Source organism: Xiphophorus maculatus, chromosome 24 (assembly GCF_002775205.1).
Source record: "Xiphophorus maculatus strain JP 163 A chromosome 24, X_maculatus-5.0-male, whole genome shotgun sequence".
Lineage (NCBI taxonomy): Eukaryota > Metazoa > Chordata > Actinopteri > Cyprinodontiformes > Poeciliidae > Xiphophorus > Xiphophorus maculatus.
In genome coordinates, this window is record NC_036466.1 from 11681754 (window position 1) to 11698073 (window position 16320).

General features: G+C 41.4%; 1 protein-coding gene across 14 annotated transcripts in view; it reads right to left on the reverse strand.

Moving 5' to 3' along the window:
* LOC102228431 (NLR family CARD domain-containing protein 3-like) overlaps positions 1 to 16320 on the reverse strand; it is a 971185-nt gene that overhangs the window by 914928 nt on the left and 39937 nt on the right. For 5 of the 14 annotated variants that reach the window (XM_023329340.1, XM_023329338.1, XM_023329339.1 and 2 more), the window contains exons 8-9: positions 1826 to 1978; positions 1006 to 1306 (exon numbers count right to left, since the gene is read on the reverse strand). The exons of 7 other annotated variants lie outside the window; for them this stretch is intronic. In XM_023329340.1, the coding sequence (XP_023185108.1) occupies positions 1180 to 1306; positions 1826 to 1978 (280 nt within the window). In that variant the 3' untranslated portion in view covers positions 1006 to 1179. Of the gene's footprint in view, positions 1 to 1005; positions 1307 to 1825; positions 1979 to 2508; positions 2683 to 3662; positions 3843 to 16320 lie in introns of those variants that run through there. 2 more of the 14 variants (XM_023329341.1, XM_023329343.1) reach the window with 2 other exon arrangements.

Consider the following 16320-nt stretch of genomic DNA (forward strand, 5'->3'; position numbering starts at 1 on the left):
TAGCTTCCGCGCTAAACACTCGCATCATTCACAGCAGCGAGTCCTTTTATTTATTTTTATTGGTAACCATGACTACCACTAACCAGTATGGATTGCGGACCTGAACAGTGTGTTCAGTCCCTCTGGTGGCGAAACTTGGTAATTACAACTGCAATAAAGTTGGAACAATTACAAATACGTTTCCTGTGCGATCTTTCAAAATAAAACACCGGGAAGTAAAATAACTACTGTTATAGTTTGAAGCAGCTTAACTAAGAAACTTGGAGGAAAAACAATATCGATTAATTGAATGATTGTCATGTATTTTATTTAAACATTTTCAGTCTAAATAATGCAAAAATAAGCTGCTGCCTTAAATTAGAAGCTTAAAAAATTCTCAGATCAACTAAAATGCATGTTTCTGATTTTATTAAAAGAAACTGTCAAACAAAAGATACAAGCTTAAAATATATATATTTGCATTTCTTTGTTAATCTGAATGCAATAAGCTAAACAGCATGGAGGATTAAAATAAAGATGTAGTTACTATACTTACTATACAAAACTTAATTACTTCAATATATTTAGAATGACTATAATATATATATATATACATATATATATATTCAGATAAAATTATAGATGTTATGAAAACTGATCTAAGATCAGAGTTTCTGTGGGACATCCAGTTCTAAGCTGGTTAAACTGGTTTCTGTGATGGAAGCTGAAGTTTCTCTGCAGTTTCCAGTAAAGCATCTTTTTATCTGTGGAGCTTTGAGGAACATTTTCATGTCAGCAGAAGGAAGAAGCAGCAGAGAAAAGAGGTTTGAAGTGTCTTTCATGGCTTCAAAGCTGAACTGAAAATGATTCCCATGTTTCCATTCTCAGACCATTTCTGGTTCCAGGATGAAAATGAATCAGAGAGAAAAAAGATCAACTTTCCTGTGGAATCCAGTTCAGATCAAAACTCCATGAAGCCTCTAAATGGAGCCCAGTTTGAATTGGATCTTTATTGATCCAAAGAGACAAACAATATCAGACACTAAATGACAGACATGAGAAAATAAACAGGAGGAAAATCTTGGAGGTCAGAGGTCATCATCATGATCCAGTCAGAGTCTCTTTACACTCAAACTGCTGCAACTTCAACCTCTGAGGATCAGCAGGACACTGAGACCATTTTCTACTTCACAGAGATCATCAGTCGCACCGGTCAAAAAAATCAGAATAATCAGAACCATCAGAATCTTCATAATCACCAGAATCCTCAAAATCACCAGAATCCTCAAAATCACCAGAATCCTCAAAATCACCATTATCATCGCACCTGCAGAGAGAAGAAGGAAGGAGAGAGCAGATCAGTGAGTGTTTCCAGCCTCTCTCCAGCAGCAGTCAGTGACGCAGCACATCCACTAGATGGTTTCCAGGCTGCAGTCAGACTGATCTCAGAGCTGTGACCAAGATGAACCTGATCAGTTGTTTCCTGTTGAACTGAGAGAACAAACAGATCTGAGATCAGATCTGCTGCTGCCACAGTTTGATGGATGAGGACCACTGTCTCTAGACATGTTGGACGGCTGGACGCTGGAGTCCAGCTGGACTTCCTGGAGACATGGACACAGCAACAACACTCATCTTCACACCAACACAAACGTAGGAACACAGCAAGCTGCTGCTCCTCTGATTGGCTGATTGCTGTCTCTGTGTCCAATCAGGAAGCCTGAACCATTCTCCTCCCACTGAGAAGCTGCAGCTTTACTGGGAACACTGGATCTTTGCTTTGATGCTAACTGGGTTTAGTTCAATATGCTGACAGCAGCTGGACTCACTACAAACATTTACTTACATTAAAGTCTTTACACGATTCTTCAGCTGCTGAACATCTGAATCCTCCAGGTTGTTCAATCTCAGGTCCAGTTCTGTCAGACGGGTCGGGTTGGACTTCAGAGTTGAGGCCAAATAATCACAGCTGATCTTTGACAACCTGCAGTAATTCAATCTGAATAAAGAATAAAAGATGTGAGCTGAAGCCAACAGGATGCAGGTTAACCAGTCCAACAGAACCAGTTAAAGATTCTCATCAATATTAATGCCAACAAGCTGCTGCTTCAATAAAGACCTGCTGACTTCAGAACCAGAACCAGAACCTGGTACTGGGTCATGTTGTGTTGGAGGATTTTAGTCAGTAAAATCATTCCAGGTTCTGATCAAAGTGTTGAAGCATCAATCATTGATTATTGATTTGTTCCTGTCAGATTCCAGGAATTCACTTTTCTAGACTGGGTTGAATGACCTTTGACCTGCTTCACATGAGGGGGATTTCTACACACTGGGGGTCCGAATGCTGTCCTGTTCTGACCTCAGATCAGCAGGTCCAACTCAGTTACACAGAGGGACTAAATTAAACTCTGGATCCAAGTCCAGGAACAAACTCAGAAAATATTTATTAGAACAGAAGAAATTAATTTGATTTATGATCAATTATATCTAATTATTCACAGAAATATCAATAATTATATAATTACATACTCCAATCTCTCCAGTCTGCAGCCTTTAGTCTGTAGAAAACCACAGAGCTCCTTCACTCCAGAACCTTCCAGGTTGGTTCCGCTCAGGTACAGTTTTGTCAGATGGGTCGGTTTGGACTTCAGAGCTGAGAACAGAGAAGTCCTGCTGGTCTCTGACAAACTGCAGTCAATCAATCTGAATAAAGAATAAAAGATGTGAGCTGAAGCCAACAGGATGCAGGTTAAAACTGAAACATGAACAAATAAATAATAAAAATGTAGAAAATTAATTTCCCTGAATGTAAAAAAAACATGATGAACTGATTCTAACATCTGATCCAGTCAAACTGGTTTAAAGAGTCCAAACCAGCAGAACCAGAACATTTGATCAATAAAGAAACTCAAAGTTTTCTATCAGCCTGGATGAGTTGAGCTATTTCTGCTGGTTCCTGATCATCAGCTGGAGACCCGACTTGGTAACTGAATCAGAACCACTCAGTTTCTTCATTAATGGCCTTGGGTTCTTATTAAAGCTGCTGAAAGCCAATGGAGGCCATTATTTCCTAAGGAGACGTGACCTGATGAAGCATCATCACAGAGACGAGGCTCCAACCGACTGACAGCTGTCAGACTGAAGAGGACGGTTCCTCTCTGACCCGGCCCAACAGAACCACAGCTTCAGGACAAAGCTCAGGAACCTGCTGCTGCTGCAAACCTCACTTTCATCTAGATTTGCTTTTCTACAATCAGTCATTTCTTAGATTTGGTCATTAATGATGATTTGAACTTGTCAGTGTTTGTGGCTCGACTCTGGAGGAACAACATTTCATTCTGGATGTAAAGATGAGAATCAGAAATGAGAAATAAAACAATCTGAATCTTTACCAAACCAAACTGAAACATCTCCATCATTAATTTACATCATTTGAATTATTTTACTCATTTTGTTCATCAGTAAAAAACATTTTAAAGTAAAAAACTGAAAAACAAAGTTCAATAATCTCAAAGTCTGAAATAAGAAAAAAAATAATATATAAGGTAAAAAGTTTTAGAGATTTTATTCTGACATTTAAACAGGTTGTTTTAAAAGAAAATATATTGGGAAAAAAAGCATTAATTAAACTAATGTTTAAAGTATAAATGAATGATTTTATTGTACAAATAAAGAAAACAAACCTCAGTTTCTTCACTTTACTGACTGAACTCTCCAGGATCTCAACCAGAGGCTTCAGATCAGAGTCTCCACCTCTATTTATGTAGATCTTATTTATTTCCAGTTCAGTCAGATCTGGGTTGGACTTCAGAGCCGAGGCCAAAACTTCACATTCAGCATTTTGGAGCGAACAGCCACCAAGTCTGTGATTAGAGAAGAAATAAATTCAGTTCTAATGAAATCAATCTGGATCATAAACAGACTAAAATATGATAACAGTGATGTCATCATCTGATCAACATCTGATCTTCAATTTACTGAGTTTGACCCCACAGAGAATCTGTGCAGTTCCTGGTTAAAGTCCAGGTTCTGGTTCTGGTTCTGGTCCAGGCTTCATGTCCTCAGACCTTCAGCTGCAGTCAGATGTTGAAGATCTTCTATCATCTGTGAAGGAAAGTTCAGTTTTCTCTGCAGCATCTGATGGAGCTGCAGCATCAGAGCCTCAAAGGAGCTGAAGCAGCTGATGAAGAGGCTGACTGAGCTGATGAAGGAAACTACTGGAGATGATGGAGAGGAGGAGGAACTGCTCACAGCTCGGACTTGGACTAGGCCGTTTGGCTCCTTGAGATCTTCCACCAAGCAGGAAGTGAGTTAGAAATGAAGTGAGCAGAGCAGGAAGTCCAGCCTGCTGTGGACCTCTGGCATCTCTGGGTTTGTTTAGCCAATATCTGCTGCAGCATCTAGAATCATCATCATCATTAATAATAGTAGTATATTCTATAGAACCATAGTTCCCAGCAGCAGGTTATTAAATGCTGCCACAGAGGAACTGGGAGCAGACCAGTATCATGATGCTCCCAGTTCTGTCTCCGTTCATCTGCTGGATTTGATGCTTTAACAAAGTAGAAAGTGGACAGTCGTCAACCTGCTGCAGCTAAAAGCTTCAGATTGTTCTGGTCATCCTGCAGAGCAGCAGCAGAACCGGTCCTGCTGCTCCTACAGGTCTGAACCGTCCTCTCAGACTGTTGATCTGAGAGGAACTGGGACAAACTGGTTGGAAGAGGGAACCATGTCTCTGTAGTGGTCTGTCCATTGTCTCAGAGGAACAAAGGTTTGGATGTTAGAAGAAATTGTTGCTAAACTCCTAAAGAGCTGAAGACCAAAACAGAGCGTTTGGGTCCAGCAGCATTTTTCATGGTGAAGCAGTGAAAGTTCTCCAGTAACTAGAAGAGGCTGGGATGTCTAAAGAGTTGAAGCTCATGTCTCTCCAGGTCTTCATGGCTAACAGCTTCAACAAAAGCTGCAGATGAAGAGTTGATGAGGAAAATGGTTCCAGCTCTGGAAGCAAAGTTCTCAGATCTTTGGGAGGATCTGACAGAAACTAGGACTTTTTCTGGAGCCAGACAACAATCACCACATTTTGCTCTCATTTACAAACTCAGAGGAAACTAGTGGGAGGAGGAAGAGGTGAGGATGATGAGGAAATGAAGAAGAACAACACTGTTCACAAAGTTTCTAATTAATGCAATGGTTTATTTTAATGGTTCAAATTTTCATTAAACCTAAACAATAATTTTATAAAAACAGTCAAAGATCTTAAATATGAATTATGGAGTAGCGGCTCAATGAGTGAAGAGAAGTTTAAAGTTTAAAAAGTCTCTCTGACTGATTGGATCTTTCAGAAAATACATTTTCTAGAGTTCAGGGTCTTCTATTCATTTCAACCTGAAAACTGATAAAAAGTTAAATATTTTTAAAATGATCAAAATGTCTAAAATAGCAACAACAGCAGGCAGGTGTGGCAGGGAATCCAGCATCTCACCAACTACAGGACCAACCTCGCAGCTGCGGAAGGCGACGCCACGCTGGCAGAGGAGCTGAACCTCTTCTTTGCCCGCTTTGAGGTGAAGCCAACAGAGGCAGCCACACTACACCAAGCGACCCACAACACCACACTCTTCATTGTAGAGGAGCACGAGGTGAGGCGCACACTGCGGGCTGTTAACCCAAGGAAGGCTGCTGGACCTGATGGCGTCCCTGGACGTGTCCTGAAAGACTGCGCCGATCAGCTGGCTGGAGTCTTCACCAGGATCTTCAACCAGTCCCTAGCCCTGTCTACAGTCCCATCCTGCCTGAAATCTTCCACCATAGTCCCCATACCCAAGAAACCTCACATCTCCTGCCTCAACGACTACCGGCCAGTGGCACTAACCCCTGTGGTGACGAAGTGTTTTGAAAAACTGGTCCGGGGTCACATCACAGCACTTCTCCCTCCTGGCTTTGACCCCCACCAGTTCGCCTACAGAGCCAACAGATCCACAGAGGACGCTGTGATCACGGCCCTCCATGCTGCTCTGTCACATCTGGAGCAGCAGGGCAGCTATGTGCGGATGCTCTTTGTAGACTACAGCTCTGCTTTTAATACCATCCTCCCTCACAGACTGGTGGACAAATTGGGGGACCTGGGTCTCCCACACTCCACCTGCATGTGGATCCTGAGCTTCCTGACCAACCAACAGCAGAGAGTTAGGGTGGGAAAACATACATCCACTGCCCTCAGCCTTAGTACTGGCTCTCCACAGGGCTGTGTGCTGAGCCCCCTGCTCTATTGTCTGTACACATACGACTGCACCTCTGCCCACCACAGCAACACCATCATCAAGTTTGCTGATGACACCACAGTGGTGGGGCTCATCTCAGGAGGCGACAAGTCCGCCTACAGGGGAGAGGTGGAGCGGCTGTTGCAGTGGTGCAGGGAGAACAAGCTGCTCCTCAACAACTCAAAGACAAAATAACTCATAATAGATTACAGGAGGAATAAAACAGACATTACACCACTAACCATTGGGGGAAAATGTGTGGAGAGGGTAGTTGATTTCCGTTTCCTGGGGGTCCACATTGAGCAGGGCCTCACATGGAACATGAACACCTTGGAGCTGATAAAAAAAGGCCCAGCAAAGACTGAACTTCCTGAGGGTTCTCAGGAGGAACAACATCAAGGAGAAGCTGTTGGTGTCCTTCTACAAGTGCTCCATAGAGAGCATACTGACCTACTGTATCTGTGAATACAGTCCAAAAAATCATTGGCTGCCCTCTCCCCTCACTGGAGGACCTGCACAGCGACCGCTGTCTAAGAAAAGCACAACACATCACAAAGGACACTTCTCACCCCGGACATTCTCTGTTCACACTGCTGCCTTCAGGCAGAAGATACAGAGCAACCAGAACAAGAACCAACCGTCTCAGAGACAGTTTCTACCCGATAGCAATAACAAAACTAAATGCAATCAAAAACAACCATTAATCATCATAATGATTAATGGACTATCCACACACACACACATCACGGACTGTTTTCTTCACACACACATACAACCTGTAAATTTTATCTGCCATTATTTATCTATAATCCATTCCCTAACATTCTTGTATATTCTGTATATTCTGTATAATCTGTGCATATAGCTCCCATATTTATATTTATACACAATGTCTATATCTCTTGTTATAACCCCTTATAGTCCATACATACATAGTCTTGTACATCTGTAAATAAATATTTATATCTCGTAGAGCACTTCTGGATAGATGCAAACTACATCTCGTTGCTTGTACTTGTGACAGTGCAATGACAATAAAGTTGAATTCTATTCTATTCTATTCTAAAAAATTATGTATGTGAGAATGTGGCTGTTCTTATTTTATTTTATTTTATTTTATTTTATTTTTTATTTTTTTGCCAGTTGTTTGTTGATTCTTGCGTTGTGTGTAAATTGTGAGACAGTTATTTTTTGTTTTTGGGCATGTGCACCGACTGATGGCACCCTTTGAATTTTGTTGTCCTTGTGACAATGACAATAAAGATTTATCTTATCTTATCTTATGTTATCTTAAAAACCAGAAGCTGCAGCTGTCCTGGATGAGCTGAATGTTTAGATGGTTGAATGGCTGAAATAGTCCAGAGGATGAAGGAAGAAGTTAAAGACCAAAAACATCCAGAAGCAACTTGAAGAAGAAGAAGAAACATGAGGACAATAGAGCTGAATCAGCATTCACACAATGAAAACATCTGGACTCACCGAGCCTTTCTGCAGTTCCTCACAGCTGGAACCAGTCTCCGTCGTCCTCCCTCTGATGTGTTGTACTTCTCCAGGTCCAACTCATCCAGAACCTCTGACATCTGCAGCATGAAGGCCAGAGCTGAACAGTCAGTCACTGAGAGCTCCTTCCCTGAATCCAGCAGCCGTTGGATCTCCTGATAAAATGAGACGTCGTTCATCTCCACCAGACAGTAGAAGATGTTGATGCTTCTGTCAGGAGAGATTCTATTAGTGTTCATCTCCTTCAGGTTGGTGATGATTCTCTGGATGGTTTCTGGACTGTTCTCTGTCTGACCCAGCAGATCTTCTAAGAGTCTCTGGTTGGACTCCACAGTGAGACCATGAAGGAAGCGGACAAACAGGTCCAGGTGGCCATTTTTACTGCTGAGGGATTTCTCCATGACTTTCTTCATGAACTCATCTAGAGATGTTTCTCTGTATTTTTCTCCCAGGAACGTCTTGATCACCTCTGACTTCCTGCTGGTGAAACAGTGGAGCATGTAGACTGCAGCCAGAAACTCCTGGATGCTCAGATGAACAAAGGAGTAGACGGAGATGTCGCACGTCCCTCTCTCTCTTTTAAACATTTCAGTGAACACTCCTGAGAACAACGCAGCATCTTTGATGTTGATGCCGCACTTTTTGAGCTCTTCGTCATAGAAGATCAGGTTTCCCTCCAGCAGCTGCTCAAAAGCCAGTTTTCCTAGAGACTCAATCAGCTTCTTGTTCTCTGGACTCCAGATTGATCTTGTCTTTTTTCCTCCATCATACTTTTCCTTCTTGATTGCGAAGTTAACCTCCAGGAATGCTATGTACATCTCAGTCAGAGTCTTTGGCAGTTTTTCTCCCTCTCTGGTCTTCATCACATCCTCCAGAACTTTAGCAGTGATCCAGCAGAAAACTGGGATGTGACACATGATGTGGAGACTTTTTGATTTCTGGATGTGGGAGATGATCCTGCTGGCCTTCTCTTCATCATCTCTGAATCTCTTCCTGAAGTACTCCTCCTTCTGGGGGTCAGTGAACCCTCTGACCTCTGTTACCATGCCGACACACTCAGCAGGGATCTGATTGGCTGCTGCAGGTCGTGTGGTTATCCAGAGGAGAGCAGAGGGAAGCAGTTTCCTCCTGATGAGGTTTGTCACCAGAACATCCACTGAGCTGGACTCTGTAACATCAGTCAGGATCGGATTGTTCTTGAAATCCAGAGTAAATCGACTTTCATCCAGACCATCAAAGATGAACAGAACCTGGAAAGTTTCAAAGCTGCTGATTCCTGCGTCTTTTATATCTTCAAAGTGGTAATGAATCAGTCCTAATAAGCTGAACTTTTCTTCTTTCAACATATTCAGCTCTCTGAAAGTGAATGGAAATATGAAATCAATGTTCTGGTTGGTTTTGCCTTCAGCCCAGTCCAGAGTGAACTTCTGTGTTAACAGTGTTTTCCCAATGCCAGCCACTCCCATGGTCATCACTGTTCTGATTGGTTGATCTCTTCCAGGTGGGACTTTAAAGATGTCTTCTCTTCTGATTGTTGTTTCTTGTTTCCTGGATGCTGTTTCAATGTGTCTGACCTCATGTTCCTGGTTGACCTCTCTAGTTAACCCCTCTGTGATGTGGAGCTCTGTGTAGATCTGGTTCAGAACGGTTTGATTTCCAGGTTCAACGACGCCTTCAAAGAGACTCTGGAACTTCTTCTTCAGAGACGCTTTATGGTCAGGCTGATACTGAATATCAAAATCTGAAGAAAGAAAAACACAATAAAACCATTTCTGATATTCTAAGAAGGGTTTGTGTATGAACTTCTATGACAGAAAAATAATTACAGAAAACAAATTATTTTCTGCCAAGTGTTGAAACCTGAAAGTAATTCCAACTTCAGTCATTGAGGAAATGTAGGTTTTATGAATAAAACTCAGTCTTGTGCTCACTGAGGTGACGGATAAAAGAAAAAAGCAAATAAATAAAAGGTTCTTGCTGCACAAAGATGTTGGCAATCAGTTTTGTTCATTAAAACTTTTGTGATTTTCTCTGTTTGAAGGTTTCAGTTAATCACATGTTTCCCACAGAGTGACCTCTGACCTTAGAGTTTTACCCAATTGTTTAATTTGAAGTGGCATTCTTTTTGAGCACTGTGCTGGAAACAAAGAACCAAACTGGCCACTTTATTAGGTATGCCTGGCCAGTTACTTGTTAATGGTTTGTGATAGAAAGGCAGCAATAGCTGAGATGAAATCTTGTTACAGCCAATAGAAACATGAAGGATCCAAGATTAGTTGAAAAAATAGGCTGATAAATTTTTATTTCAAATGTACAAAAAAAGAGTGAAAACATTGTAGCCTGTTCAGTTTTGCTAAAAATAAACAAAATATTGTCACTTGGAAGTTGGAATGTTGTTTGTGCTGCAATGCATTCTGGGTAGATGAAGCTGCTAAATGCAAACTCCTTCCAGCCACATCAGTAATTTTTTGCACATTGAGAGACATTCAACCCTAACCCTAACCAAAGCACTTCACACTACATTCTGTCATTCACACACTGATGGTGGGGAGCTACATTGTAGCCACAGCTGCCCTGGAGCAGACGGACAGAGGGAGGCTGCCATAGCTCTAGTCATTGCTGTTTTCTCTTTACTGTTCCTACTCTGTTAAGACGATGGGGATGAAGGGAGAGACCAGGCCTGGCAGCATGGGCGGGCATCGGGAGGCATTGTCCACCCTGGACTGGAAGCTGTCTTTGTTTCTTTTCTTTTTTTTACCTCAGAGTGGCCAACTTTCTGTTATTTCATCGTAATTTGATACAGTAGGGGCTCCCTCAGTTCCTGCATCTGTGCCCTCTGAGTAGAAGAAATGGACTTCAGGCACTGGAAACATTAGACTCTAAGATTTCTGAAATATAAACTAATGTTTATGCTAATTTCAGCATAATAAGTCAGAATTTTATACATGTCAAGTTTACAGCAGAGTTATTTGTTGTTTTAATAAATATGGTTCTTTTATTGAAACATTACATAAACACTTGTTTATGTAAATTAAAAGCCTGTTTACTCTGCCCCTCAAAATAATCCATTCCCCCCCAGCTAAACTCCTCTGGAGCTGGTCTGGATGGGAGTGATGTTAGTAATTTGTTTCCATGAAGGAATCATAAATCACGTTCCCTCAGACATCAACAGCAGTCCCTCCCTCTCCACCCAGACGCTGTTCTGTTATTCAGAACATTAAACTTTTACTCCAGACCGCCATGATGAACTGAACTGAACTCAGAAAGGAACAAATCAGTTCATTAAGTGATTTGATTCAGTTCATTCACTGAACTGACCACTAACCCTGTAGAAATACAGAAAAAGCTTAGCAGTAATGTTGGTTTGTCATCCAGTTTGCATCTGACGTGAGGAGCTCTTATGTCGCCCCCCACAACAATCTGACCTGGGCGGTTGCCCTTATCAGAAGTTGCCACTGCCCTGGACTGATCAGGTGGTGCCTCTACTGGTACCAGTTCACAAAGTCCAGTATCCACTGGGACAGGTGGATAACCTCAAACTAATTTAACATAAATTAACGTAAATAAAAGTTACTGAATGTCAGAGCCTGTTGGTCAGGCGGCCAGCTGTTTGTCTGATGGACTCCATCTTAAACTGATGAGGACTCACTCTGACGCAGAGCCTCATGTGCCTCAAACTGTCTGAATAAATGTGTTTATATGAACATTAATCTGGAATAACTGAGCAGGACAGACTGACTTTCTAAGATCAAGATTAACCTGAATTAGAGACGACTTCATGTCTGCAGATTGGGAATGTCTGAACCTTCAGCCCATCTCATTAAACAGATCAATGTAATGAATTCAAAGTTTCTATATTATCTGTGGTATAAATCATGTCTGCACCGACTGATCGATGCTGTTTGGAGACACTGTGAGCGTTTTAGCTGGGAGTTGAACCAGACAGAGTCTTTGTGACCCTGATGTTATTAAAATTAAATTTAAATATTAAGAGAGTTTCTGTGGTCTGAATCACTTCAATGAACATTCAGAGTTTTTCCAGCCTGAGTTCAGGTAACTTTGTTCTGGTCTGTCTTCATGCTGACTCAGACTCATGTTCCCTCCATAAGGTTAAAGTTCAGGTAGAAAGTGACCCGCAGTGATTAAGTATCATCATCATTAGTATCAACCAACACTCAACTGGGACTCTCCTTAGCCGTCCTGTTTGCCATTTAATTCCTCTTAACATTGTGATGTGGTAGAACCAAGATAAAGTAAGTTGTAAGCCTCATCATATTGATTCTATAAAGTGTTTGTTGTATTTAGAGATGATAATATGGGTCATCAACACATATATTCCATTTACACCAGCTGGAAAAACTCAGTTTAGCTGAAAAAATCACAAAAAGACTTTTCAAATCTTGAATTTCCACATTTCAACTATAAAAAACACGAGTCTGGTTCAACAAAGATGATAGGAGGAAACTCTGATTGGAGGTGTTCAGTTTCACCTGGAGCACAGCTGCTCCTCTCTATGCATCCAGGAAGATCTTTCTTCCATCCATCCCTCCATCGTTCATCACTTCTTATCTTTGCAGGGTCATGGAGGGACTGGTGTTCAGCAGTAATCAGGCGAGAGCTGGGGTTCACCCTGGACAAGTAAAGACATTTATTCATCAGTGAAATAGTTCACTATCAACAGGCTGGCGCTGAAGATGTTCATGAAGATCCACCACAAACTAGAGACCAGAAACTGGGTCAGAACCTCAGAACACAGTTTTTCCTCCCCGGTTGGTTCTGGTAACTCAAATCCCAGATAAGGTCACTATTAAACTAAAATGGTTTAAATTATATATATATATTTTATCTCTGCATCAGATTCTAATCAGAAATCAAAGTTAAACCCTGGTTGGTCTCTGCAGAGTCACATCCACCAGATAGAAACTGGTTTCTTACTCTGGTTCTGATGGTCCAGGTTCAGCACTGAAGACTGGAGGTTCTTCTTTGGAGTCATCACTCCTCATGGATGGACAACTGGATCCTGGAGGTTCTGTTCTCCATTTGTGGTTCTGCCCTCTGAAACACAAACATGTTGTTATTCAGATCATCAATCAGTGAGAAACTCTGAGATAAAAACCAGAGAAGAAGATCTGAACACAAACTGCTGCAGAAAAGCAGATGTTTTAAAGCTCCAGAATAAAACATTCAGACTGATCTGTTGGGTCAAACTCCACATTTTCTCCAGAACTGGTTCTACTGGTCTGGGTCACATGGGTCAAAGCAGAACCTGCAGGACAACAGGCTCATATCCCAGTTTGATGGATCTGATCAGATCATATTTCTAGGAATTATTCCACAAAGTTCTTCTATAGTATCCATTAATAGAACTACAAAGCCCAGAATGCACTGCACAGCATCACATTGCTACCATCTAGTGGCAGAAGGTGGAGATCAGAGGATCTGGTCCATGATATCAGAACCAAAGCTGTTTAGCTAGTAGGAGGAGCTGATGTGGGTCATTAAAGACCAGAACCCAAGAACCGACCAGGAAGCAGAACCAGGAAACCAGCTCAGTCCTCTACAGATGCTTTGACCTTTGACTTTTCTTTTCGGAGCTGCTGAAACTCAGTGGCTGTGGCCCGGTCATCAGCCTACCTGGATAAACTGGGCCCAGTGTCCCCAGTACTTAAACTGGATCTAGTGTTATCAGGATATAATCTCTGAATTGTTGCTCTTCACATTATTTTTTTGTTTTTATCCATCATTGATTCACTCAGACCTTCTTTCAAACTCTATTGATTTACTGACCAACATCCTTCATGTCTATTCAGCTTTAATGTAAAATATTTTAAAAAATCAAGTTACATTTTTATTTCCAACTTGAAGATCAACCAGTTAGTATCAGATCTATTATATTTCTGTAGATTCACATGCACAAGTTAGAAACTGGTTCCTTACTCTGAGTCTGATGGTCCAGATTCGGTACTGAAGACTGGAGGAGGATCTTTGGAGAAGTGACTCCACATGGACGGACAGCTGGATCCTGGAGGTTCTGCTTTGTCTTTTTTCAGATCCAGATCTTCCATCTTCTGGACGTCTTGAGAGAGAAACCAGAACCAGTCAGTCCCAGTGATCCATTTCCAGTAACTGTCCTGTGGAGCAGAAAGCTGGTTCCCATCATAGATTCAGAGGATAAGAGGAACCTGATTCCAGCACAACTTCAGAGATTTCTGAGAATTAAACACCTTTTAAAGTCAGGTGGGTTTTGTCTTAATAAATCTGGAATTTTGACATCAAACTTCTTGGTCTTTCAATCAGCAACAAAGAGCTTCTGCCAAAAACAAAACAAGAAAACATGAACCAGCAGAAAACACCAAGTACTTCACTGGTTCCAGTCTGACTAAAGAACAGGGATTTCTCTGTGTCAACAGGTAACGTCTCATTGGAACGACAGAAATCACCTGTGGGGTTATTTCAAGGTTCAATCCTGGGGCCCCTCCTATCCTTAATAATGTCCTGCTTGGTCAGGTTATAACAAAATAATCAGATTATTTACCAAGACTAAATGACACATAGCTCTACATTATGATGTCACCAGGTGGCTCTGAACCATCCAATCACTGAACACATCCTTAGAATAGATAAATATCTGGATTTACCAAAACCTTCTCCAGCTGAACACAAACAAAACTGAAGTTATGTTTGAACCTACAAACATAGGTTTGAATGCACAGCTTCAGTTATTACAGTTGGAAACTGGAGATACCAAGATTTTCTGACCTTCTCAGTCAAATAAAGACAGTTACAAAGTCGGCCTTCTATCACCTGAAGAACATTTCCAGGATTAAAGACTAAAATCCCAGCAAGATCTAGGAAAACTCATCCATGTGTTTATCTTTAGTTGCATTGATTACAGCAACATGTCTGCCTAAACAAATAAATTAGAACGCTGCTGCTGACGTTCTGACTAAAACCAGAAAGATAGATCACATCACCCAGTTCTAAACTCCTTCCATTGAGAGAATAGACTTTAAAATACTGTTGTTAGTTTATAAATTACTGAACGGCTTAAAGATCTGCTGGTGTTGTATCAACCTTCCAGACTTCTCAGGTCTTCTGGTTCTGGTTCTGCTCTGCATCCCCAGAACCAGAACCAAACACAGAGAAGCAGCATTCAGCTTCTATGCACCACAAATCTGGAACAAACTTCCAGAAAACAGCAAAACAGTTGAAATCAAGACTAAAAACCATTAGCCTGTTTAGAGTTGCCTTTGAAACATAATAACTAGAAAATAAAGTAACTCTTTTCTGTATTACAACTTTTTATAACTTTTCTTTATTTTTCCACTATAATGTAATGTTGCTTTTTTGTTTATTATGTAAAACTTTAAACTGCCCAGTTGCTGTAATGTCTTATGCTGATAAACTTGATAACTTTGAGTCGTCCACTCCTCCATGATGCCGTTTCCAGGTCTGAACTGGATCCTGATCCAGGTCTGTAGAAACATCCAGACTGAGGTCAGATGTAGTGAATGAAGGAGTGAACATTTCCTATGAAGCAGTGAAGTGTTGGTCCTGAACTCAGCGGCTTGTTGCCATGTTGGAGCGGCTCCTGTTAGAGAGCAGCGGTTCTGGAACCGTTCAGGTCCAAATCTGGTTTAGAGGAAGATGTTCTGCTGAGAGTCAGAACCTCAGAGACCAGATCATGAAGAAGAACCAGTAAAAACTTCAGGCTGAACATCAGCATCACCCGAGGAGCAGACCAGCAGCTGTTACCATGGCAACAGTAGCACGACTTCACAGCAGAACCTCAGAGGACACAAACTGGACCAGTTAACCCAGAACCAGCTGCAGTTCAGCAGGTCCATTAAAACCTTCAGTTTGTATCTGAGCTGCTGTTTCTGGAACGTTCTGACTTCACCTTCAGATGGACGAAAGAGTTCACTCAGTTTCTGATCCAAACATCGGGTCACAGCAGGCAGGAAGAAGAACCGTCTGATCAGAGAGAAAGAACCAAAACCAAAACTCCTGACTCTGAGCTTCCATCTTTAATCCAAACATCTGGATCAGAACACTGCCTTCTCCTTTATTATCAGACTATTGTTGACTTTATTTTTATTTCTGCTCTGTCCTGTTCCTGATCACTGACCTCCATCTTGTGTTTTCAGTCAGTCTGGGAGGAACAGGGAGTGGTGACTGAGCTCAGAGCTACAGAATCAGTACCAACAGGTCCATCCAGATTCCAGCAGACAGAACAAACATTAACCTTCCTGCTCGTCTGTCTCAGCCACTAAACATTTCTGGTATTTTTTATTTACCTGATCAACTTCCTCCAGAAAACGTTTGCTGTGAATCTGCAGCATAAAATGAACTGATTGAACTGATTCAACGACATTCATGTTTGTTTTCCTCCTGCTTTGTTTGGTGGAATCAGAAAGTTTGCTGGAAACACAATCCAACATGGCCAGACATCATTCTAGAACGGGGAAATTAAAACATGTTAAACTATAACTTGTTGGTTATTGTTTACTGCCACAATGTTTTCTGAGGTTTTGACTAATATACGAGTTTTCTAGAGATAATTCAACATTAAAAAGAGCAA